Source organism: Sphaeramia orbicularis, chromosome 12 (assembly GCF_902148855.1).
Source record: "Sphaeramia orbicularis chromosome 12, fSphaOr1.1, whole genome shotgun sequence".
In the NCBI taxonomy this organism is placed as follows: Eukaryota; Metazoa; Chordata; class Actinopteri; order Kurtiformes; family Apogonidae; genus Sphaeramia; species Sphaeramia orbicularis.
The window spans coordinates 58476964-58503112 of NC_043968.1; the positions used below are offsets into that span (position 1 = coordinate 58476964).

The 26149-nt window shown below is 38.3% G+C and overlaps 1 protein-coding gene across 1 annotated transcript in view; it reads left to right on the plus strand.

The window, feature by feature from the left end:
- tmtc1 (transmembrane O-mannosyltransferase targeting cadherins 1) overlaps nucleotides 1-26149 on the plus strand; it is a 264439-nt gene that overhangs the window by 154081 nt on the left and 84209 nt on the right. Inside the window, exon 8 of the mRNA XM_030149448.1 lies at nucleotides 20284-20405. Coding sequence (XP_030005308.1) covers nucleotides 20284-20405 — 122 coding nt within the window. The remainder of the gene's footprint in view (nucleotides 1-20283; nucleotides 20406-26149) is intronic.

Genomic DNA, 26149 nt, shown 5'->3' on the forward strand with positions numbered 1-26149 from the left:
CCACATTCATTCTGCTAAAATAAATAGATTTAGCTTTTTAATTACTGGTAATACGCTTCTGTAATTGGGTCCGTTACACAAACTGCCCACGTACAAGTTAGAAACTCACACTCAACCAAAAAGGACACACATCACCCACTTCTGGCAGCGAAGACAGACCCTTCAACAGCTAAAACTAGAGCACACACAGAATAACAGCAGTGACTTCAAACATCTGGTGTTCTGCCACATCTCTATACTTCAGCTCCAAAGTCCTTTTGTAGCTCCAGCTGCTATAGAGTAGTACAGCAAGTAAAGCAGTGTAATGAGTACGAACAGCCGGACTTAAGAAGTCAGTTTCATGTCAAACAGACTTATCGAGTAGGAGTAAAAATATGGTTTTTAATTACAGTACTCATTTTAGGTCATTCAGTCTTATTTACTAAAGGGAGCTATATATCTGCAGCTTCAAGGGCATCAGATTAACATTTGACAGTAACAGTCTGTTAGCAGTGATATCCTTGCAACCACATTACATTACTGTCAAACCAGACTTTAATGAGACACAATGAAAAAATGAAATATTTTTCCTCTGCTGTTCAACCAGATTTTCTTTTTTCTCTTGGTTGAATATAAATGAAATGGTCATTGCTGTGTGCATCCCAGTGTTGGTTATTTCAAATCCAGATGACAAAACACTTGATGATGGAGCTTTTTTTTATTATTATTATTATTTCAGTGAATAAATCCATATCTGTAAAATGAGTGCATGATTTTTTTTTTTTACATTTTGTAACAGGGTGATGTGATGTCACCACTGTAAATATTAGGGATGCACCGATACCACTTTTTTCCAGACCGAGTACGAGTACTTACATTTGAGTACTTGCTGATACCGAGTACCGATACGAGTACTTAATAATCCCATTCCAGTTGTTAGTTCCTTTTGTAAATGTGCTTTATTGTCGTTGTCATTAGTCTGACTGGAAAAAGTGCTGCTACTGACATTTAATGTGTTGGAATGAGCGTTTCTCAATTAATCCACCAGGGGGCGCCACTCTGAATTAACCAAACTGGACAAATACCACGAAGAAGAGTAAAGTTTTTTGAGAAGAAGAAGAAAGTCAGTAATAACAAACATGGACATGACAGAGGCAACACTAATGTGATACTAACATTGCAGCGTTTTCGCTGGTAAGGTTTAAAAGCTTAGCTTCAGCAGGTAGAGAAAAGAGAAATGAGCGAAAAGTTTGGTTTTCACTTCCGCTGGCGGTGGTCTGCACTGCTCCGTATTCCCGTTGGTATTCTCATTCTGGGTATGCATCTGCCAGCCCCTGGAAAACGGATGGAATGTACGCAGAGGATGGACAGAACGCTGCGTCCGTATCTGTCTGTGTCTTTAACGTTACTTGAAGCGTTACCTTTATCACTATCATTTATTTTGAAAAATCTCCACACTCTTCACACTCCCCACACATTATTCCACCGCCGCGTACCTGCTGCACTGAACTGTGAATGTCACACGGCCGTAAGTGGTATCGGTGCATTTGTATCAGATATCTTTTACGAGTACAAGTACGAGTACACACACTGAGTATCGGAGCTGATGCCGATACTCGTATTGGTGCATCCCTAGTAAATATCAAATCATTTTTTCTTTCAAGTTTAAGAGATTTTGATTTTTCTGGTCTTGAGTTGACGTCAGGTGGTTATTTTTGCTCAGAACATGACAAACGACTTCACAACAGTTATAATGAAAAACATCTGTCTTCAACATCAAAATACATGAGTCAAATTCAGAAAAAGAACAGAACATAAAATGATTATGAAGTGGTTTAGTGGAAAATGGTCACAAAATACAGAGCACTGCTTTATCACCTTCTGGTTGACAAATTAAATATATTTATCTGATTTGATTATCTTTCGGCCTTGTTGTTTCCATTAGGTGAGCAGTAAAATATTAAATATTCTTGTATTAAACTTAAAAGGTAAAATGGAGAATATAGACCCAAACATGGGCAAAAATATCCAAATCAAATAAACAGCCGTCTTTAATTCGATAACTGTAAGAAATGAACAAAAATGAGTAGTGGCCAAACATAAAGATTGGTATTTTGATACCAAAGCATCCAATAGTTTATTAAAACTTGGAATGATAGTAGTGAACTATCATGTTCAAACATGAAACTTGGTTGAAAAAAAAAAATCTAAGATCACTCAAATATTTGGTCAAATCATAAAAAAATCTAAATTAGACGTCACTGCTTTGTTTAATAGTGAAAGTAAAAGCATTTAAGAGCATAAATAATGGACTTATGTACATATGTGAGGCTTCACCTGCTAATACACACTGTCCGACCACTGTTGTCTAAACCAACCAAAAACAAAGTCCACTTTGTGTTTAACAAAGAAAATAGTTCAGATCCTTCCAGTGGACATGAATAATTACTAACATGTTCTTTAACTGTAACTGATGCAGTAGCTTCTCACTTCTTAAACAACCATCAGTTTGTAGAGAGAATAAAGACTGGACAGTGTTTCAGTGGAAAAAGGTCAAGTGGTCTGATGAGACCAGACTGACCCTGTTCCAGAGTGATGTAGAGAGGTTGATGTACTGATTACCCATCATGCCTTGTGCCTACAGTACAAGGCTGTGGGGGTAGTGTTATGAGCTCAGGTTGTGTTTTATATCATAATCAAAGCTAAAGGTAGTCCAATGAATATTAAAGTTGACCTTTTTTGGCCAGGCTGTGTGTGGAAAAAATGAAATACTGGAAGAAAATAAAACCCTGTCAACAATCATGCCAAGAATGCAAAACATAATCCAATGATGCCAAATGTTACTGTAAAGACAAACACTGAATGAACAATAATAATATGAAAACACAGAAGTGACGTGATAAATATCGCTGTATCGTGCAGCCCTAGATGTATCATGGAAACCATTTATAGTGATCAGAACTCCTGCTACGGAGGCGTTCCTATCCAAACATGGTGCACCTATAGTGATCATTTTGTGTCTTTTTACACCTGAGTGCTGATGCTGCATACACTTGGAAATCATTTCCTCTTAAGTGGGCTGATAATGCAGGGCCGTGTGATGCCCCTGTGAGGAAAATTTGGCAGTTGGAGTTGGCAGCAAGCCCAGGAGAAGGCAGTTTTAGAATTTTCATCAGGTCTTTGTGTTTAAGAAACTGCATGGGAAGAATGCTGGAGGCAACAATCAGGCTGCTGCAGAGTTAATATTCTATATACTTTGAACCTTCAGTAGGAGCAGCCGCCTGGGACAAACCAGTGGCAGGTCTGAGTCTCCGATATGTGCAGTTACTCCCTTCTACAGAAACATACATGTGTAATGTAACAGGTAAAATATCTATGTACTCTACGTCTGTCTTTATTTAACGTCACCAACTGCATAACCCATAAAGACCCAGTGTTACTTTTGTGGTATTTCCAAAATAGTTTTTCCTGTGTATTTATTTACTGGGTATCGGGTCCGATACTCAGCATGTGTGCTGATACTCAACTCATAAAAGTATTCTGATACAACTACACCGACACCACTTTCGGCAGTGTGACATTTGCAGTTAAGTGTAGCAGGTACATGGTGGAGGAGTAATGTCAGCAGTGTGGAGATTTTTCAAAATAAATGACGATGACAAAAGTAACGTTAAAGACACAGATGGATGTGAACGGAGCATTCTGTCCGTCCTCTGCATACATTCCATCTGTTTTCCAGGTGCTGGTGGATGCGTACCCAGACAGAGAATACCACCGGGGACCGTGGAGGTAGAGGATCTGTTCAAAGATTGACTGTGTGAGTTAGAGAAAAACTACTGACAGATTTAGGACAACTACCCTCATCAATATCAATATTAGTATCCACATTAGTGTTACCACTGTCATCTCCACATTTATCATTACTGACTTTCCTCTTCTCAAAAAACTTTACTTGTCTTTGTGATATTTGTCCAGTATGGTTAATTAAAAGCGGCGCCCTCTGGTGGATTGATTAAGAAACGCTCATTCCAATGCATTAAATGTCAGTAGCAGCACTTTGTTCCAGTCAGACTAATGACAACGACAAAAAAGCACATTTTCAAAGTAACTAAGAACTGGAATGGTATTATTAAGTGTTCATATTGGTACTCGGTATCGGCAAGTAATCAAATGTAAGTACTTGTACTTGTACTCGGTCTGTAAAAAAGTGGTATCGGTGCCTCCCTATGTTTAACTGTTCTTAAGTGTTTTCCTATATTTAATTCACTGATCCTGTAGATGTTCATTAAAGCTCTGAGTTAAGTTCAGGGTTATTATATCAGAAACAGAGCAAACTTAAGAAAAAGTGACTTTTTCAGTCAAGATATCAATAACTAATTATGTTGTGGATAGAGCCCGACCCATTGATCAGCCGGCCAACTAATCAGGCTGATTATAGCTTATCACCGATTAATCAACATCTGCCAATATGTAACCGATTTATTAACTTTTTTGCTGCGGAGATTCTGTCACTCACTGCTCCTGTGTGTGTGTGTGAGTGTGTGTGTGTGTGTGTGTGTGTGTGTGTGTGTGTGTGTGTGTGTATGTGCTGGACGGAGAGTTAGAGGAACAGTGAAGCCTTTCAGTTTCACTTTCATTTCTGCTAAGACAATCAAGCTATCACCCCCCACCCACACCCCACCCCACACACACATGCACGCACACAATCACAGAATCACAGACCCCCCCCCCCGTTCTGACAAGGATGGTGCACTAATTCCACCCCCTCACTCCGACCACCCCCCACCACCCCATCCGAAAATCACGGCCTCCCCCAGTCTTATGAACTATTCACCCCCCCACAAACACCCATGTCCATGTGCTTCCTGCCTACCTCGCAGTTTAGTTCTGCCCGCACGCAGATATTACTAGTGTAGGGGGGACCGGGGACAGTTATAACACGGGTCACTTGTAACTCTTGCAATTGCTCCTATCAGGAACAACTTAGGACTCACCTAACTCACTCTGCACATGCTCAGAGAGGCACATCCAAATTTGTGAGGGAAGACATAATTTTGTGGTAAGTAATATTTTTTGCTCTAATTGTTTTTGTGATTGCACAGCTTGCTTTGTAGTTGGAATCATTAAAGGTAGGTGTCGCTTACATTTTAAAGAATGATTTACCAGACATTTTTTATGTCACTACTTATAAAATATAGACACATCTTTTTCAGAAGTCTGCTCTCCCCAGCATAAAAACTACCACATCTACAGCCTGTGGTTCCCCACAGGTCACATACTAGTCTAATATAAGAGTATTATACAGAGGTTTAAAGTCGTGTCAGTTATCTTTGTCAGATAAACAAAGATTTATACAACTGTTAATCCACCTGTTCACAATGATCTAAAATAAGATTATTCAGTGTAGATCAATGTTCTTATTTCCTATATCGGCCAATATATCGGTTAACGGCCAATATTGGATATCGGACGATATATTGGATATCAGCTTTTTTTCTAGCCCCAATTATCAGTATCAGCATCGGCCCCAAAAATCCCATATCGGTCGGGTTCTAGTTGTAGAAGAGCTGGAGTTGAGAATTGAAGAGACTGGAGTTGAGAATTAGCACTAGCTATAAACTCTACAGGGTGGGGAAGCAAAATTTACAATATTTTGAGGCAGGGATTGAAAGACAGTGTATGACCTGTTAGTTTATTGAAAGTCATGAGAATTTATTTGCCACAAGAAAATTGACATAATAGAAAATGTTTTTATTCTATGTGTCCTCCTTCTTTCTCAATAACTGCCTTCACACGCTTCCTGAAACTTGCGCAAGTGTTCCTCAGATATTTGGGTGACAACTTCTCCCATTCTTCTTTAATAGTATCTTCCAGACTTTCTCGTAATAGTTTTGCTCATAGTCATTCTCTTCTTTACATTATAAACAGTCTTTATGGACACTCCAACTATTTTTGAAATCTCCTTTGGTGTGACGAGTGCATTCAGCAAATCACACACTCTTTGACATTTGCTTTCCTGATTACTCATATGGGCAAAAGTTTCTGAAAAGGTATGGATAATAGTGTTAGGTATGATTATGACATCAATATATGTTTGGTTTCAAAACAATGGACGTAGTGCCTGCTGAGAAAAAACAACTAAATGTTCATTGTAAATTTTGCTTCCCCACCCTGTATATGCATCACATCAGCTGCAACTATGTTTGACTGCATTGTCCCTGTTAAATAAGTAAATAAATAACTAACTAGAAAAGCACTCAGAGGGCACAGACCTTCACCAAGGCAGATTTACACCAATTACTTATATGTCCTGATAGGATTAGTGGATCACCAGGTATTAAACACTTTATTTTATATATTTTGGTCACTGGTGGATGTTTGGGTCCTTATGGGTCAAACCTCATTATAAATAATGTAGTTGCACCTGCTTACAGATCAGTTTGACCTTGAGATTTCCACTGAATGGTGTTTGGATTATGCAAAGATGACATCAGTGTTTCACACTACATGCATTTATATGTCCCTGTGGAAAGATATCCGGTATTTATGACAGTTTGAGAGCTGCAGAACAGAGATGAGCGTCTGATAGCTTGTGTTTAAATGTTAATTGCTCCGTTGAGGGCTGTCAGCACTCCAGATTGTAGAAGTAGAACGAGAGGAGAGAAATACATCAGCTAAATGATGAGAGCAGTTTTAAGGTAAACACTGCGTCCCCCGTTTGCTGTTTTGATGAATGGAAGGTCACACACACTCACACATTAACACCTCACTCAGACTGCAGGCAGCTGTCAGTATTAATCTGCATCCGTGACCATGACTTCCGTCCTCTGTTGGGAGCGCTTGCCGCTGACCCTGCTGTGACCCATGGAAGTCATTGATCCCCCCTTTGACCTCAGAGCGCCACTGATGCTGCATTAAGGCCAGAACCCCGGTCAGTTCTGTCATTATTTCCTTCCTGTGTTTAAGAAGAGCAGAAGTTGAGTAAAACATCCATAGGAGAACACAAATTGCTGCTGGATGAAGGTCCTGGATCTAGACTTAAAGGTGTGATGCGAGTTGTTTTCCTGGAGCATTTTTACTATATTGCTTAAAATCCCCTTCACACCCCGATTACAACCAATTAATTAAATGCCCTAACACAAAAATAGAAAAATGTAGACACCTGTGGAACGGACAGGACTGAAAAAACACCATCCAATCATTTTAAGCGCCCAATTGAAATGATTGAACAGTGATATGTCTATCAAACTCAACTGCCATTTGTCCCTCCCCACTCCACGCGTACCCCTCTCTGTGCATGAATCGTGTGTTCTCAGAGGTTTGGAGCACTTGTACAGGAAATGAAACCAGAGCCAGAGCTTGACTATATTAGTTATATTAAGATGGAAAGTTCCCCAGCAAACTGTTTTGTCACTAACATAAATCAATAGGAAATGTAATGTTAGTCAGATAGGTATGAACTGGGGCTGTTCTGTGAGAGCGGGGGTGTTCGAGGAGACTGAATGAGATATGCATGGATCGGGGCCGGGGCCGCCGGAGCTGGACGAATTGTTGCTGTGCAGTGCTCATGAACCCTCCAGAACAAGCATTGCGCGTGCCAGTACTCTGGAGGCGTGGCTTCAGGGAGATGTCTGAAGAAAGGAGTTTGGACTTTTGAATTGAGTATTTTCAAAATTTAGCTTGCTTGAACTGTTTTTCTAAGATCTCATACCCCACCTTTAACATCTGATAATAATAACAACAAAAGCACTTGGCTCCATTGACCATTGATGTGTACATACAAATGTACAGTAAAGTATGAATGCCCTGTGGTGTCCTCTGTGCTAATTTAAAGTCCTTCTGTCATCTTAAGGTCTGTATGGTGTATGACAAACATGTAGTTACACTTAAAATTACCTGAAGAGGAAAAGCTATTGTTTTTAATTGTAATTAGTTGTTGGTTGAGGAGAACTGATGTGTGTGGGTGCATCTGAATAGCTGTTTTTGCATAAGAATTTTAGTAACTGAATGAGTGAAATGAGTGTCAGTGCATCCTTCAGTATCTCCTGTAGCGTAGGATGCACTGGACCATTCTTTAGTAAAGGAGAGAAGTGTCCACCATCCCACAATTCACTGCAGTGGCAACATCGGCTGACCCGACTGTTCATGAAAACTTGATTGACATGACAGTCAGGAGTTCAGAGGGACTTCAGTTTAACAGAGTGTGAGTGGTTAGAGTAGATGGTGTATCATGTCAGTTCGTGTACCATCTGAACGACTCGTATTTTGTTTTTTGTCTTAAAATCAGCAACAATCTACACTAAACAGGGCCATTTCTTAGTTATATAATGCGTTTATGCTTGCAAGAAATGATAATACTCTCCATATCAAAAATAAGCGGGAAAAGGAAGCAGGAATAAGAATTTCAGATGAGAAATGGGAAGAAATCTGTCAGTTTCAGTGGTCTTCTACTAATTCATTACAATGGAGAGAGCTTTGTTGGAAAAATGTGGTCAGATATTTTGAGACACCCCATCAGGGTAAATACAGAAATGGCCCTTCTGACTGTTGGACACAGTGTGGATCAAAGGAGGCTAACCATTAGCATGTGTTCTGGGACTGTCCCAAGATGCACCATTATTGGACTGGTATCCATGGGACTTTAATATCAGTCTTTTAGGTTCATATTACCTATAACTTTGTAAATCTATATCATGGCGATGTCGCTGTACTAGAGCGGAGGGAGGATACAAAATTATTACAGGCACTTTTAGCAGCCAGCAAGAAATCTATTACAAGAAGGTGCTTAAACGCAACTCCACCAACAATAGAAGATTGGTACCAGATCATCTGGCAAATATTCAAAATGGAAAAATAGATTTACTCTATCAGAATCCAGAGGGATAAATTTGATCATATTTGGGACAAAATGGATCAAGTTTGTATCCTCTTTTGCGTAGAATTTGTATCACTCACAAAAAAATGTCCTCTTTTCTATAATCTCCTTGTATTTTTTCTTTGTTTCATGTTTTTCTGCTTAAACATGTGTAATGTTTAAAGAACCCAGAGGTAATGTTACGCTATGATAGTTTTTAAGTGAGAAATACCAAAACACTAAGCACCCAAGTTCATATGTTCGTTTTTTTTTTGTTGTTGTTTTGTTTTTTTTACACTTTTGTAAGTATAAAATACGAAATACGAAAAGGACTGTAATAGATAACGTATGTATGAATGATAATGTTGAGGATATTTTGTCACCTTTTCTAATAAAAACAGAATGGGAAAAAAAAAATTAGTAAAAAGATTTCACAGATTTGTGCATATTTAGCATTTTTTGAGTGTGTAATTATTCAGTGGTGCAGTGTGAGTGTGTAGTGTAGTTATTTTTTGTTTTGTGCGTTTGAAAAATGTTGCGCTATTTGAGCGTGGAGTGCACACTGGAGACGCAAAGTATTCAAAAACGGCCAAAATACATTCAGACTCCAGAGGGTTAATGAAATCAGAACATTGATCTAAACACATCTTCTTCCACCTAACAAATCTGAACTAAAGTTTTGTGTGTCTTATGGGAAAACTCAGGAAAACAACTTGTTCCAGGTCATTCAAAAAGACTTACCTACAGCAAACAACTTTTTTCTCAATTCCAATTTTCCATTTTCCACAGCACCTGAAGTCAAAGAGCCATTTCTCATTTTTTGCTTTTTTGATTTTGTGTCTAACATCAGGATACAAGTCCTTTTCGATTTTTCATTTATCAATTTTTAAACAAAAAAATGAAATACAGTTCATTTTCTGTTTTTCATTTTGTAATTTCAAAACTGAAATCAGATGGTTGCAATGTACACGGACCCAAGTCATTGGTTTGCATGTTGCTCAATTTGACACATTAGTTTTCACTGTCCTGTTGTTTAAAAAAAAATGGATTTGATCGACTTTGGTGAAAAGTCAAAGGCTTATTTATGATGAGCATTGTCAGCTGACTGAAACAACAATTAGACTGCACTGATATTCCTGACTACTATGGTTATTTTCTCTTCTTATTCAGCATCAGCCGTCACTGATGACAAATGTAACTACATTTATTGTGCACCATTGATCTTGTAGCTGTGGTTGTTTATATAAAGAATAAAGAGGTGACTTGAAGCACATTCATTTTACTCACTCATTCAATCACTTCTGTAACATACATACCAGCAGTTCAGACAGCCCTAAGGTGGAGGTCTAGAAACCTTCAAAAACAACATTTATGGTAGTAATAAATTAAAATTGTAATTGCCGAGACTATTTATGCATCAAATTCAGGCCGCAAAAAACCCAGGGCTAAATGAAGCAACTGATTTAATCCTATTTATATTTATTTTGATACATGTAGTCCTGTGTAGTCGCTGTAAAATAGTTTAAAGTCATTGCAGTCCCTTTCATTTTATTTGGGCCAATAAGCCGTTCTACAGGGACCCTATTATAATTGTTGTTGTGTGTTTTCTTATGATCTTATATTATTATTTTCTTTTTTTCTGCTAAAACCCTTAAGTCATCTAAACCTTTGCTCCGTTAGTTTTCTGTTGCATTTTGTGACTTTTTTCCCCCAAATATGTTATTATAAAAAATGTTCCATGTTGTAAGCCTTTTTTAACTACTGTATGTTTGTAGCTTTAAATTACTAGAGTCTGTTGTTGTTGTTTCTTATCACATAGCTTCATTTGAGTGTTTTTCTATTTTCTGCCTATACCATTAAAGTGAGAAGTTCATATTTATAGTTGCATCTAGTATCATGCATAAATCTGCATTAAAAATTACACATTTAATGAAGCTTAGTTACATTAAAAAGTAATCCTATCATTCGTTTTATTTATCAGAATTTCCTGGGTATTGATTGTACTGTATGTTGTGATGAAATATGTCTGGACCTGTGAATTGTCTCTTGTCTCTTCTCTATAGTTTCTTTGTTTCTTTCTTTCTTTCTTTCTTTCTTTCTCTTTGTGTTAGTGTTTGTTGGTTGTAACCCAGCTCTCTTTAAACTTGCACAAACATGATCTGTGTTTTTAGATTTTCATCCCGTCAGAGCCATGTGAACAAAAGCTCTTGAACCTGTTGTCAGAGGACTAGCCTTGGATCTTTTATTTTATTTATTTTTAAACTTTCTGGGTTTCCTGCCAAAGAGCACCGTTCTTACATTTTTTAAAAACTTTTAAGCACTCCAGATACATTTTTTTTTCTTTCTTTTTTTCTTTTCTGAAGGTCCTGGAGCTGCTACTGTACCCATACAAATAAGATTTATGTGCATCTGGGGGACTAAGCAGCAGTGTTTGTGTTGTGGTGATTGTGTGATTGTTATGGAATGTTTTAGATGTATAAGCATGTGTCCTGTGTGTGTCTGCCCTTGTCTGTCAGTGTGTATACTTCAGTGCCACCGGTCAGTTGTGTGTCCGCCTGTTGCCAGACCATCTGTGACTGGCTGGCCTCTGCAGTGTGGACAGCAGGTCTTCTTCCAGTGTCTGTCTTCTTTTCCTGAATGGCCCAGCTGGGCCCACTCACAGAGGTCTGAAGACGACTCTGTCAGAGAAAATTCTAATGAGTTCCCTGGAAATCCACAGGCAGCCATTCTCTCAAACCCCCTGGAAATAACAGCTCTGGTTGAATTTCTTTCTGTTTGGTAGAAGCATTTTGTGTCCAACATCATTTAAATACACAACTGTATCAGCTGTTCAACTAAAACGATTTTGATTTTGGTCACAGCGTAAACATTATGGTGTAGAATAGAAACATGTTCTCAAGTCACCGGTATTCATATAGACGGGGTGTACATTCTGTTGCATTGCATATCATCACAATGTGTGCATATGTAACAGTCACATTACAAAGAAAACTCAAGTGTAATCAGAGATCTATTCCAAAGGTGTCAAACATGCGGCCCGGGGGCCAAATCCAGCCCACCAAAGAGTTCAATCCGGCCCCTGGGATGAATCTGTGAAATGCAAAAATTACACTGAAGACATTAAAAATCAAGGATGTTAAAATAATTTTTGGTCATTTCAGTCTAAAGTGGATCATACCAGTAAAATACTATCATAATAACCTATAAATAATGAAAACTGTAAATTTGTCTCTTTGTTTTAGTGTAAAAAAAAGTAAAATTACACAAAAATGATCACATTTAAAGACTACTCTTTTACAAAAAATGTGAATATCTGAAATGTCTTAAGAGAAGCATGCGGAATTTTAATAATATTCTCCCTGTTATTTAATGTTTTGTGGATTTGTAGATCCACTGTGATCTCTAAAATTGAAATTCCAACTTATATCTTATTATTACTTACATATTATTGATAATGATTTATTGTATCGATCCACTTCCTATCTGTTATAATGGGAACATTTTTCAAAGTCGCACCAAATCCAGAATCAGACCTGGATCGAAATAATTTCAATACCTTGTGTTGACATCATCATACAGAAGCTGTATACCAAGTTTGAAGTCAATCAGAACTGTAGTTTCAGAGAAGAAGACGATTGAAATTTTTCCCCTTAAGAGCCCATGTTAAATTTTCCATAAGTTCCCAGATCCAGAAGAAGATCCTGATCAGCATGTGGCCATTATGTTGTGGTCATCTCCCCATCAGGGCTGGACTGTAGAAATTTACACTTCATATCATTTATATTTACTGAGTTATTGCATCGATCCACTTCCTATCTCTTATAATGGGGAAGTTTTTGAAAGTCGCACCAAATCTAGAATCAGATCCGGATCAAACAATTTCTCTAACTTTTGTTGACATCATCATAAAGAAGCTGTATACCAAGTTTGAAGTCAATCAGAATCGTAGTTTCGGAGAAGAAGACGATTGAAATTTTTGTAACGGACGACAGACGACAACAGACAATAACAGACGCCGAATGACGACAATAACTTACGGCCTGTCGGACGGTAAGCTAAAAAGGCTGATGTAGAACTGTTTCCTAAACGAGCCAGTCGACAGTGTTCACCCTGATACCCCATGTTCTTGCCATCATTAAATAACAAACATGGTAGATCGTAACTATAAGGGCAAGCACTGATTGTGTTATTGTGATTCAGTCCAAAAAAGCAGAATGAAGAAAAACAACCTCTAAATTAGGATAAAACTCTATTTTCTGCTTTCTCTCTCTCATATACACTTCTTTTTCTCTCTCTGTTGTGTGATGTACATTATGCTTTTCCAAAATTATCTCCATTCCATCGTAGTGATTTCTGTCATTGGCTTATGTGGATTATTGTAGACATTTTCCTGTAATATTGAAATCACTGGGCGTCTCAGTCGGTGCATCTGTAGCGAACAAAATACTGAGTAAGTGACAAATCAGCTCAGCTTGATTTGGGCAGCAGTATTTGGATGTCGCAGCAGGAGGCAGAGGTGATCAAACACAAAGAGGAGACGGAAGACAAACAAATCAGAGACAAACAAGGGATAAGAAGATTACAGGACATAAAGCACAGCGGGATTTAAAGACATAAAGGAAGAAAATACATGGAGGCGGAACAGAAATAAGGCTGAGGAGCGTCTGATGCCAAGCAATTAGGACAGGATCCAGCCATTAGAAGTAACCCCCGACTCTACTGGGAGGCACCTTGGTTTTGTTATTTCCTTTCAATTTGATTTGATAACCACAAATCCACAAAAGTAGCATCAATTACAAGTACAAGTAGAAGTTATGGATAGGTAAGCATTTAATGAATATCCAGTATGAACGTTCTCTGGTCATTATCTGTGTAATTATTGGAGTAATGCCACTGATGTTATCGGCAAACCTGACCTCCACTCAACACAGCATTTCCATTACATGACCACAGAGACCACCAGGTTCAATCTTCACAGCCAAATTGGTAAAAGTGATGCTAAACATGACAGAAAAATCATACAGATCACAGATTGGTCAGTCCAGAGTAGTCATGCTTGTCCACCAAGCCAAGGTGGTGGAAAATCCCTGAAAACATCAAAGCAAATTTTCATGTCACCTCTGTCTTCATAACTTTACCATAGTTTTAAGTCTTAATGAATATATTCTGGCCTGAAAAAAATCTAAAATGCGTTTCCTCCTATGTCATTATTTGCCTTTTTTGTCACTGTATGTAGCAGTGACACTGTTGTAATGACTAATCGCATGAATGCCCCTTTTCCACTGCACCTTTCCAGCATGATTTGGCCCCACTCGACTTGACTCTCCATGGTTTTAGTGCTTTTCCACTGTGGGTTGTACCTGGTAACCGTGCTTTTTTTTTTCAAACCACTTCGTCAAAGTTGTACCCGGGCTGAGTCAGCACTGAAATTTCACTGCCGGTCACTGATTGGTCAGAAGGAGTGTCGTCACACGTGCAACAAGGCGTGAGCGTCTAATGCAAACACCATACACCGACAAGAGTGACTGCAGAGAAGATCTTCAGATAGCCCATATCAGTGTTTTTCAGCCTTGGGGTCAGGACCCCATGTGGGGTCGCCTGGAATTCAAATGGGGTCACTTGAAATTTCTAGTAATTGCTTAAAAAAAAAATTTACTGATAAAAAAATATTTGGTGAATTGACAGAGACAATCCCCATCCATAAAAGACATGACAAACTGTGAGTCTGAAGCTGAAGCTGTATGGCACTGTTTATCTTTCAAATGTTCATTGTGGTCGGTTTCAGATGCTGCAGCTCTTTCATAATTCATAGTTTGAGTTCTTGTTGGTTCAGTATTAATTGTCAGCCTTGTAAATCCAAGCTGGACTGACTGTACATATCCTGACCAAGGAAAATAAAATTCTCACTTTGTGCAGTAATCTACACCTGGCTTTTCTGCCTCCGTCCATAATAATATACATTATATAGACTAAATGTCAGTTAACATTTATTTGCAACATAGTATAGCAAACTATTACATGATCAAAAACAAATTATTTTAGCAAAAAAAAAAAAAAATTCTCCATTTTGAATTTTCTGGGGTCGCCAGAAATTTGTGATGTTAAAATGGGGTCACAAGCCAAAAAAGGTTGGGAGCCACGGGGTTATATTGACAAAAATCGCTTTTCTCTGTCATTTTACTCGCAGCTTGGTCTCCATAGACTGCACCTTTCAATGCAACATCTGTTGTATATTAGGCATTATCTTACCATCAGACGTCGTCTCTTGGCAGCTCTTATCTGCTGGTCTTCAGCTTCATACTTCCATATGGCTTTCATAACTCTCCTTTGCTTTTCAAGTGTGTTTCGTCTCATTGCTTGTATCCATTTCTGGCTCTCTCTTTTCACCTTTTCTGTGACAAAAAGCCACAGACTGAGCAACAAGTACAGCATCACCTTGATGTGATCCATTGTCATTACTGTTTACTCTGAGTGTGACTTATGTCGCCTAAAAACGATGTCACGACAGTTTCGACTCCTCTGACCACACCCATCTCATTTGCGCCGCAGCGGAAAAACAATGGCACTGTACCAAACTATGTAGAGTCGAGTCAAGTTGAGCTGGTACCATGCAGTGGAAAAGGGGTATAATAATCCCACCCTTTCCGGTACCAAGGGACCTTGATCCGGTTTGAATGGTGCCACCATTTACAGATATGATGTTTGTCAATTTAAGATGTAATATTATGAGCCAAGAAAGTCACAGTCTGTGTTAAAGATTAAAAAGAAGCATCTGGAACAAAACATCAGCTCAAAGGACTGGGTTTCTCATCACAGGTGATCATGTCACCAACACCAACACGACTCCTGCCTCGACACATTTCACCTCAGTCTGCCAGAGGGAGGTGAAAAAGTGTTAAAAGATGAAAATCACTGCAGGTCTAGTAATGTTGAAGCTGCACAGACATTTTCAGTGACTCTGAGCAGAGTGGAAAAACATGTTAAAATGTCATCAACAACTTTCTGATGTGTTGTTTCTATTCGTGTATTTTCACAGTCTGATACATAAACAGTTTTACAACCAGTCACAAATTTTTAATTGCTTGTATCTTGATTGCTACACTTGTTTTTGTGTTTTTTTGTTCGGAATAAGGTCCCATGGGACACAACAGGAAGGGGTGGGACCTGCAATGTAAATACCATGTTGCCAAAACTGAGCCAAGTTGAATAAAGTTAACCCATAAAGACCCAGTGCTACTTTTGAGTCAGTTCCCAAATTAATTTTTCTCTCTATTTGGCCTTTCTTAAGTGATTTATCACCATTTATCATAATAATATCCTCTTTATTTTTGTATGTTTTTTCAGTGAATGTCAGGTATTTTCCAGTATTTAATTTACTGATCATGTACTTTAATCATCATGCTGGTTTTACATTTGAGGGTTATTATGTCAAAAACAGAGAAAACTTAATAAAAAGTACACTTTTTCAGTAGAATATATAATTAAATGAACATTAAAAACAAGTGTGTCCATCCACTGTCATTGATCCAACTCCATGGGTTTTACTGCTGAATCAATGTTGTAGAAGATGACAGTGTTTCCTTGTTCACGACGGAGCCTCTGAATGTCCAAATGGGTCATATCGGATGACCATGAAAATTTGACAAAATGCATTTTACATGAATTATTTCCATGTATTGATAGGATTAGCGGATCAACAGGTATTAAACATTTTAGATCAGTAGATGGTTTTGGTTAATGGTGGATATTTGGGTCTGTATGAGTTAAGATGAATTGAGATACAGACAGTGGAAAAGCAGCATATGTCACTGCTTAAAGATTTTGTTAAGTTTTATGGATTTCAGTAGCGGCTGTTTTTTAGGAGGTAAAATAAAGAGTTAACTAATCATAGGTTTGGTGGTTTGCTCTTGTAGACCTTAAACCACACAGTGCCATATTACTACCTCATAGCTCAAACAGGAGCTAAGTCCTTTATGTAAACTTCTTGACTAATTCTTCTGTTTTCCAACCTTAACTTATGATCATGCTCATTGAGTAGGATCACACGGTAAACTGGGACAGAAAAATGAAGATAAAACTTGCAGTTCTTCTAAAGGCTACTAGAGGCTAATTCCACTGCAGTTGTCATTGTGATGCTGAAAATGGAGAAATGCAAAGTTCCTCTTGATCGGCGCTGTTTAAGGTAATGTGTGTCTGTAACAGATGGATGAGCCAACAATTAGAACCACAAACAGATGGAGAGGGAATAGATGCAAGTCAGAATGCAAGAAGTACAGAGAAAGTAATTAAACAGAGACGTGCACAAGGAGAAGTAAAGAAAAAGCCGATAAAAAATAAATAATGGACAGAAGAAATGAATGGACAGCTATAAAATAACTGGGATTAAAGGTGGAATGAGCAATTCCACGGAGTGGCTTGTGGTGTCAGAACGCCCATTGTTGCTGATTGACTGGAATAGTATTATGTAGATCAGTACGAATGAGTGTTTTCCTTATTTACAGAATCGGGATTGAACACTCAATTGTATTAGATGTGTTGAATTTTACAGCCTTAAATCCAAGCCTTGTTATTTCTTTGTGCTGTATTTATGTTCAGAATTAATTCCTCTTCTTATATGGTGTATTTTTTTATCTTGTGAAGCACTTTGTGATATAGAAATAAAGTATTACGTGCTTACAATCACATGGAACACAGACATTACAGTTTGATCAGTAGTCTGCCTTCACAGCTTCTGTTGAGCCGTTACAGTTTTTTTATTTATTTGCTAAATTAGGTTTTGGTCAGTTGCCATGTTTCAGCTGAAGTGATGTGACTGGTGTTCTCTAATGGTAGCTTCTATACCGAAAAAATATAGTGGTTTACATTGTGTCCGTAGATGTTGCTAAATAGAAACCTTGTTTGTTACATATACGAAAAAGGGTGAAAACCCAAATGCAAAAACTGGAATGAACTGAGGAAAAGTAACTTATTGATTAACAGAAACCACCAGGAAAAGTGAAGGAAGTGCAAGCGGAGATATGAGTAAGGGAGGGAAGTTTCAGCACAGAGATCACTGACGTTTAATTCATAGCATTGACAGCATCAGAAAAACATGCTTTTTATTTGACGGCTGCTAACTGTGCCTCCTGCAAGCTGCAGTTTAGTGCTGCTGCTGATTAGAGTGAAATATTTTATAGATTTAGATCAGACGTATGATGGTGGTGTTGCCTTCAGTTGCCTCAAGGGATTTAATTAATTAATGAAGTATGTTTTCATTAAACATATGGCAGCAGTAGATAATCAGTGCTGCAAAAACACAGGAATGTGTAGACATACTATATAGATCACTGGGATTACTCTGTGCCATTAAACATGATTTTTTATTCCAATTTCTGTGCATATAATCTATTTAATTTGCATTTGATGCTTTATTAATTGTATTCTCAACTTTCCTAAGTCTCTCCATCCAAATGTACCACAGATTTCCTCAAATTAGCAAAATAAAATGTGAACCAACGTGTTTCCATCAACTACTCTTATGTGAATTTGTTTTTTTTATCAATGTATTTTTATTCATATTCAGTCTTTCAAACATGCAAAAAGTGAGACAAACACTGAGACATATAACAGAGGTATAAGACGCCAAAAAAATAAATAAATACATAAATAAATAAATAAATAAATAAATAAATAAAACATTAAAATGAAAGAAAATAAAAATTAAAGGGTTCCACTATGTAATTACCCAATCACTTTATACACAGCACACATTAACCAGAGTCAATGTGCATTATCAGCTGTTCTACATAAGAAATAAAAGGATGCCATACCACATTAAACTTCCCCATTGAGCCATTCAACGTGTATCTAATCTTTTCTATTTTAAGGAAAAACATGACATCACATATCCATCTGCCAAAGGAGGAGGGTTTGTAATTCTTTCAATTTAAAAGAATGAGTCTTCGTGCTAAAAGGGAGGAGTAGGCGATACTATTTAACTGTGGCTTTTGTAGAGGGAGATCTTCTAACGGTATGCAAGAAAGTCCGAAAAAAGGGCAGGGGTCAATGGTCAGACCTGAAATTGTTAAATACGTTTCAAATATTGAAGATCAGAATGCAGTTAGACTTGAACATGACCAAAAAGTGTGAAAGAGAGTAGTGATGTGAATATTTAATGTAACTTCAGACTCGTCTTCTTCCTTGTCACACTTTGTCAAAGCCTTGGTCTAACATTTGTTTCTGGAGATCTTCATACATGGAGGTGTTTTGTTTGCTGTTTCCCATCTGATATGGCAATGTTTGTTTCTGGTTTTAAATCAAGCAACATCAGCTATTCAAATTTACTTTTCATCTACAGCAACTTTTCCCCCTCTACTGAGCATAAAAACTTAAAAGGTTTTTTGGATTTTCTGTGTTTCCGCTCACTTATGTATGTGCAAATTGAAAATGTGAGTACAGTCAGCTGGATGGAATTGCATCTATTCTTCTCTGTGTATTTTTGGCACATATTATCCTCCTTGTGGACCGACCAGACATGAAATGCACAGGGGAACATTAAGCCAAGCTTTAGAGCAGCTAAGTGACTTTGTGTTTGTTCATCTGTTGATAATATCGGCTCAGTTACCTCATCTACATCCATAATTAGCACACAGCAGTTTGTGTGGTTAAAACTCAGGTTGTTAGCCGTCTGCTGTCACATCAGATTACTGTCTGCTATTACTTTAGGTCCATTAGCAGCTGACGATACTATCTGTAGCTGTTTATTTATGGATATTCATAATGTTTATGGCTTTATCAGTGCTGATCGTATCTGTATTCACTGGCATGTCTGTGTTTGTCTCAGCGGAGGAACAGCGGTGTTTTCCACTCCTGTTTGTCATGCGTCTGTTGCGTTCGCTCAGGGCAGGTCACACCAAGACTACGCTCTGATTGGACCGACTCTAATCAGCACTTCACACTGTAGCCGCTCTCGTTACTGCTAATGAGCCAACGCACTGAACCCAGCGTGAGGCCGCCGCCGCCGCAGCCAATTAGAGTCCTGTTTGTTCACATAAACACAGCCATGGAGGGATAACATTGAGGAGAGGAGGCAAAGGCTGTGGGCATTATGAAATATGAATGGCCTCAGATATGGGCTGCATAGAAAAAGGAATTAACTGTAATTTGATAATTTGATCGCCTTAATTGCTTCTCTGTTGCACAGATGATTGTTAATATTTAAGACAGATTGGTCACGGCTGCTGAACGTGGATGTATCTGTATGTGTGTTGGCAGAGTCTGAATGGCACACATTACCATTCAGAATGACTCTGCCTTTCTCACTCATGCTGTTTGAAGTAGTTACACTTAGGCACCTTTTGATTTTATTTATTGAAAAATGTAATGTGACGTTTGTTTGCTGTGCTTAAGTATATGTGTTCTCTCTCTCTCTCTTTCTCTCTCTGTCTCTCTCTTTCTCTTTCTCTGTGCAGAGGCAGGAGAGCAGGGAGGTGTTGGTGGGAATGTTGTTCCTGGTGTTTCCATTCATCCCTGCAAGCAACCTTTTCTTCAGAGTGGGATTTGTCGTGGCTGAGCGGGTTCTCTACATGCCAAGGTGAGTGTGTGTGAATACAAGCATTCCCCTGCACTTGTACATATAAATACACATAATTGCATATATTATCAACAAAATTAACCACATTTCATTTCATTATTGTCTTGATGAATTAACCGTTTCATGTTTGAGTGTAAATCAACTGCTTGTTATGGTTATTAGACTGTAATTAACTGTTTTTCTGAAACATTTTTTTTTGCATATTATCTCCATAAAGTGAGTAATAATTAATATTAGAATATGTTAAAATGTGACAAAACATCAGATTAGCAGCATTTAAAAAAAAATGTATTTCATAGTTTTCGCACACAGTATATCAGTAAATACATGTTTCTTTGCTTCAAAAATTAAATGCATGTTGTCCAGCTGAGTGGACATTTTTGCAACTCCATGAAAAATAGGTTCATAAAAGATTTTTCAATCGCATTGTTTTTTTCATGCCTAAAGAGGAATAAAAACACTCATGAAAAGCATCTTTAGGTTCTCATAATTAATGCATGAAAAGGATCAGCTAATTAATGTCTTAATATTCATCATGTCTGAGTGTTAGAGGTACATCTGAGCCATATTTGAGCTGATGTGGTTGTGTTTTAGCAACATGTTTAACAGAGAAACTAGAAAATGTTCCCTCTAATGCGTACATTTAGCCCTACACTGTGTTATTAGACTAACCCTAGCCCCAAGGAATCGTTAACTTGGGATTAGGGTTGCATGAAAAACTAAACACCATACTGGGAGAGCCTTTAAATTGCATTACATACCAGAACTTGAAGTCACAGTCATTTTGTTTGGGTATTTTCAGAAAACCCACAGAAGAAGGACTGTTTGGGGCTGTATCAATGATGCACCCTCACTCAGTCTCTAAGGGTGTTTTCACACAGCGGCCTAAAGTCCGTCCTGTACTTGGATACGTTCACACCTTTCCTGCAGATGTTGTGTTCACGTGCGCGTACTGCGGTCTGTGCCCCAGTACAAATGGGTGTTACAGGGCCGAAACAGTAGGTGGAGGTGTGGAGGGAATTCTGTCGCTATCCTACAAACACGGAAGTCAGAAGAAGACAAACCCATGCCTATAGTGTAGCCTATTTGAGGTAAAGAGAAGCAGAGCGACCTTTATTGTCCCTGATATATCACCGAGTGGTTTGGTTGATAAGGCGACCCCGTGCTGCGCAGATCCGAGGCTTTTACAGGAGACAACAGGAGCGCCGTCTATGGTTTCGTGGTGATTAACCCACTTCCGTTTTTGGAGTGGTGATTAGGTCACTTCTAGACTCGGGCACAGATCGCATTCACACAGCAACATACTGTGCTGGAGTCTGGGCAGTCCAGACCCAGGACTACTGTCTCAGCTGAACTCGGGCACTGTACTCGAGCATGGAACGGTTGCATTCACATGGATAAAATTAAGCGGACTTTAGGGTCCAGCGTACTCGGATACGGACTCAATCACGCTGTGTGAAAATGCCCTAAGGCTCTGGTCAGACTGAAGCAAATCAGTTTTGTTACACATATCAGGCCTTTTTAGTTGGTCTGTCCACACTGTTACTGATCACATCCATGTTTGACCTACCTGCAGGGGTTTCTGTGGTAACAATGTAGGCATCAGTCACCCCATTTATGATGTAACCATAGTAACCCAACCTACCTAAATTGCCAGGAGTTTATTTGGCCATCAGTACATAGATTGTTGTTGTCTGCAAGTAGCAAGATGGATCGTCCAATCCATGATGCCTGTTGTGTGTCAAGAACAAGAAACAGAAAATTCAGTTCAATTCAGTTTCATGTATATAGCATCAATCATAATACAGGATTATCTCAAGGTACATGTTCAAGATCAAGGCCTGTAATAGATACTATAGAGAGTAAACCCAACAAATCACCCAGGAGTGAGTGTGAAGTGAAAGTAGGGAGCAAAAACTGACACAAAGACATACACATTTAACTCTTTCAGTTGTTAATATATCAGTAAGTGCAAAGTGTGACTTTTAGTAATAAATGCAAGGCATCGTCTAAATTGAACGGGGTTTTTTTGTCTGTGTGTTTAATAGTCTTCCTACAGTCCACTCTGTATCCTACAGCAGATTGGAAACAAACCCAGACTTTAGACTTTTGGAAGTAGAAACAAAGCTGACTGTTAAATGCATTGACAGAGCTGATTGTAAACATCCATCACACTTCACACATCAACTTTCCTATTTCTCCTTCCAATCATGGTTTTGCACTAAAAGCTTTCCAGTGCAAAGGGAAGGATGTTAAATTAATTTTTGATCCTTCACCTGCAGTTTAATCTTCAAAGGAAATGCTTGAAATTATCTGGATAAAGTGTCAGATTGTCTGAGTTCTCTGACTCCTGCTGTGTTTCCAGATCTTAAGAATTACTGCACTGCAAACAATGGAACCATTCAGCTAGTAAAAAAAGAAAAAATACAAAAGTCAGACCCAACTCTTGATCAACCAGAATTTCTAATGAAACTCTTCAAAGCGTAGTGATGAAGGATGCGCTGCCGTTCTTCAGTACAAATGAGCTCATTAACATGTAGTCTCAGTGATTATCCACCAAACTAAAACACTGCAGTGAAGGAAAATTTGGTTCTGCTGACTGCTAATTTGCAGCTGATTTAGCAAAGAGTCCTTGATGAGACGAATTATAGCAATCAACATGAAAAGCTGATGACTTCTGAAGAAAACAATGTCAGTGTGATGACAGCGTTGCACTGGCTCAGCTGTTCAAGATCACTGCCATTAATGACGTTGGTATTATGAGTATTTAAAAACAGCTTAATGAAGTGACTAGCGCTCAGTTCACCTCGTGGAGCAGGATCACCCTGTGCTGATCTCTATTCTGAAATCGAGAGCCTCTCCACTCAAACTCAAGAGTCTCTTGTGTTTGTCTGCTCTCTCCCTCCCTCTGTGTGTTACTTCATCTGTCCATTACTACATCAGTCTGGGTCAGCAGTATCCGTCAAGGCAGAGGAATGGAGACAAAACATGCAGTTCCTCAGATGGCCACCTGAAGCTGGTTCCAAAAGCAAGTCCATCCCCATAGGCTCCCCTTAGCTATTTTCCCCATTCATTGGGACTGTATTCAGAGTTGTTACCTCCGCCAAGGAACAGCAGAGGTTATGTTTTCATCTGGGTTTGTTTGTCTGTCTGTCTGTTAGCAAGATAAGCAGATCTGTCTTGGGGTCTGCACTCTCCGAGTGCTTTTCTTGTTGTGATAGAGGTCGCATTAGCATTTCAGCCTTTCATGAGGCCAGATGCTAAACTCAAGGCTCTGCACACTTCTTTTTCAGTGTATTTTTACTCTCTCTCTCTATCTCCGTCCCTGAATACTGAATACTTTCCTGCTTTTGGTTTTCATTTCTTGAATCTTCTTTTCATTTCTCTGTCTGTCTTCACATTTCTGTCTCATACTCTACACTGAATCATCAACTATTCGCGCTCTCTCTCCATTTAGTCCTATCTCAGTTTCCACTCATAGTTAATCCTTAGGTTTCGTGATGCGTGAAATGTGTAAATGTTTCCTGTGAATCATGGATCCATAGGGCTGTGGGTGACCTTCATTAGGCTTATAGCGCCCCTGGGGTCCACACAGACACCCAGTGAATCCCCTGTCCTAACTGAGCCGCCGTCTTTGGGGAGTTCGGCTCATCGAAATCCCTGACTTGATCTCACTCGGGGTTCACTTAACCTGCTGTATGGGGAATGGCAGTGTCGCTGTCAGCAGAGGCTTTTGATGATTCTTCTGGAGCTCAATTCAAACACTAACTTTCAACCCTTATTCTTTTTTGCACAGGACACTTACCTGGTTTAAGATAAACACTACTGTATGTGGGTATTATGGTTGTTTTATGTGCAAATACAGACAGAAATTAACATTATTTTGAAGGGCACTGGCCACCTCTGAGAAACCAAACCACTTTTTATCCCAGTAAATATTTGCAATCTGTGTGTCATTTGTTCATCAATGCAAAATATTGAAAAAAAATCCACCAAGCTGGACATCGTGAACATACTTAATTAAATTCTACCAAGACATCGAACCCAGCCAAAAGAACTACATTGCATTAGTTTTCCTTCGTCTCTAACTGTGTACTGTTACATTTCACATTTGGATCCTGATTGATTGCGTACTGTTTTGTGTTAGATCAGCAGTTATTTTTGACAGCCTCAATAAAGAAAGTCCAGATGGCATACTTAGCCTTGTTACCAGCATTATACAATGATACCAAGACACATTTGGGAAAAGAAACTGTCACGCTCTACACTCACTGTATAACATATAACATCTACAGAGCCAATCACACAGGCCATTTGGCGTCTCTTGGTTATGTTTGTGACCTTGTCTTCATTGTTTCATTTCAATGCTTGAAATTTCTTTGTGTACAGTGTCTACCCAGAAAAGCCCCTATAAAATGTATCGTCATTATTATTATTATTATTATTATTATTATTATTATTATTATTATTATTATTATTATTATTATTATTATTATGTTTGTTAAGAATGCAAAACAATCTATTTGAGTTCTTTTAATTTCTGAATTTCATTTAATTTTTTTTTTTTTGTGAGACTGGCTGTGACAGTGTACAGGAAATTACAAAAATAAATTGAAGTTATTACAAAAACTTAAAAGATTCAGGACTTTTTACAAACCATTTGTGGCTATAGCCCCAGTTTATTTGATTGTTTACCTATTATATATTAATTTGTACTCTCTATTTTCGTGATTATTATTACTATATTTCTTTACTATATTATTATTTCTGTGCTACTTTAAAGAACCGCTTAATACTTACTAACATCATATGTTAAGACGCTCTTTACAAAAGGCGATGTAGTAGTAGTAGTACACTAGTAATGCAATAGTATCTAGAACACATTTTATTTTGAAATACAACTGACAGGAAGTAGTATTCTTGAAAATGTGCAGAACAAATGGAGTTTCCAATATAGACAGGGTAATGTCAGTGGTACCTTCCAATAATAGCTTCACATTCCCATTTCCTAATACAATATCCAGCCTGTTAGCATAATATCAGCTAATATTAGCATTGATTTAGGTTGTATTATATTGTTTGTCAACCAGTGCTAATTAGTGTGTTCATACATGATATGAAGTTGAATTTATTAACTTAGTCAGTTGTATGTGTTAACCCTTTAATCCCCAAAGTTGCAATATTGCGACAAGCAACATAATTGAGTAAAACAGACAGGTTTTCGAAATCTTGATATCAAAATTGAATTTTTAAAAAAAAAACCAAAAAACTCTGGCACGTAAAGGGTTAACATTGAGCTGAATTTACATAACTCATTCTCAGTATGATCAATGTATGCCTTAGCTGTTTTAACACCTCACTCTTCCCCATTTCTACCAAATATGGGGATTTTTATCTCCAAAACAAACAAAATGGGGTTAATAAAACATGCTGAACTTGAGGCTTCAGAATGACAATCCACAAATCAACAGTTGATATCGCCATGGTTACGTCCACTTCTGTGGCAGAGAATGTGAAGTGCAACAGTTGGCCTTTGATCAGAGCCACCTCTAATAATAGCAGTAAAAAAAAAAAACACATTCTTGTAAAACATGAGCTGAACATGAATAAGAGGAGGTGTATTGTGCTCCACCTACTTCCTTTTCACCTCCTCACCCTGTTCTGGAGGAGTAACTCTGACCGTCCTCCCCCCTTGGCTGGATGGGGGAGTTTTTGTTACAGCGGAGGAGTTGCAGAGGATAGCT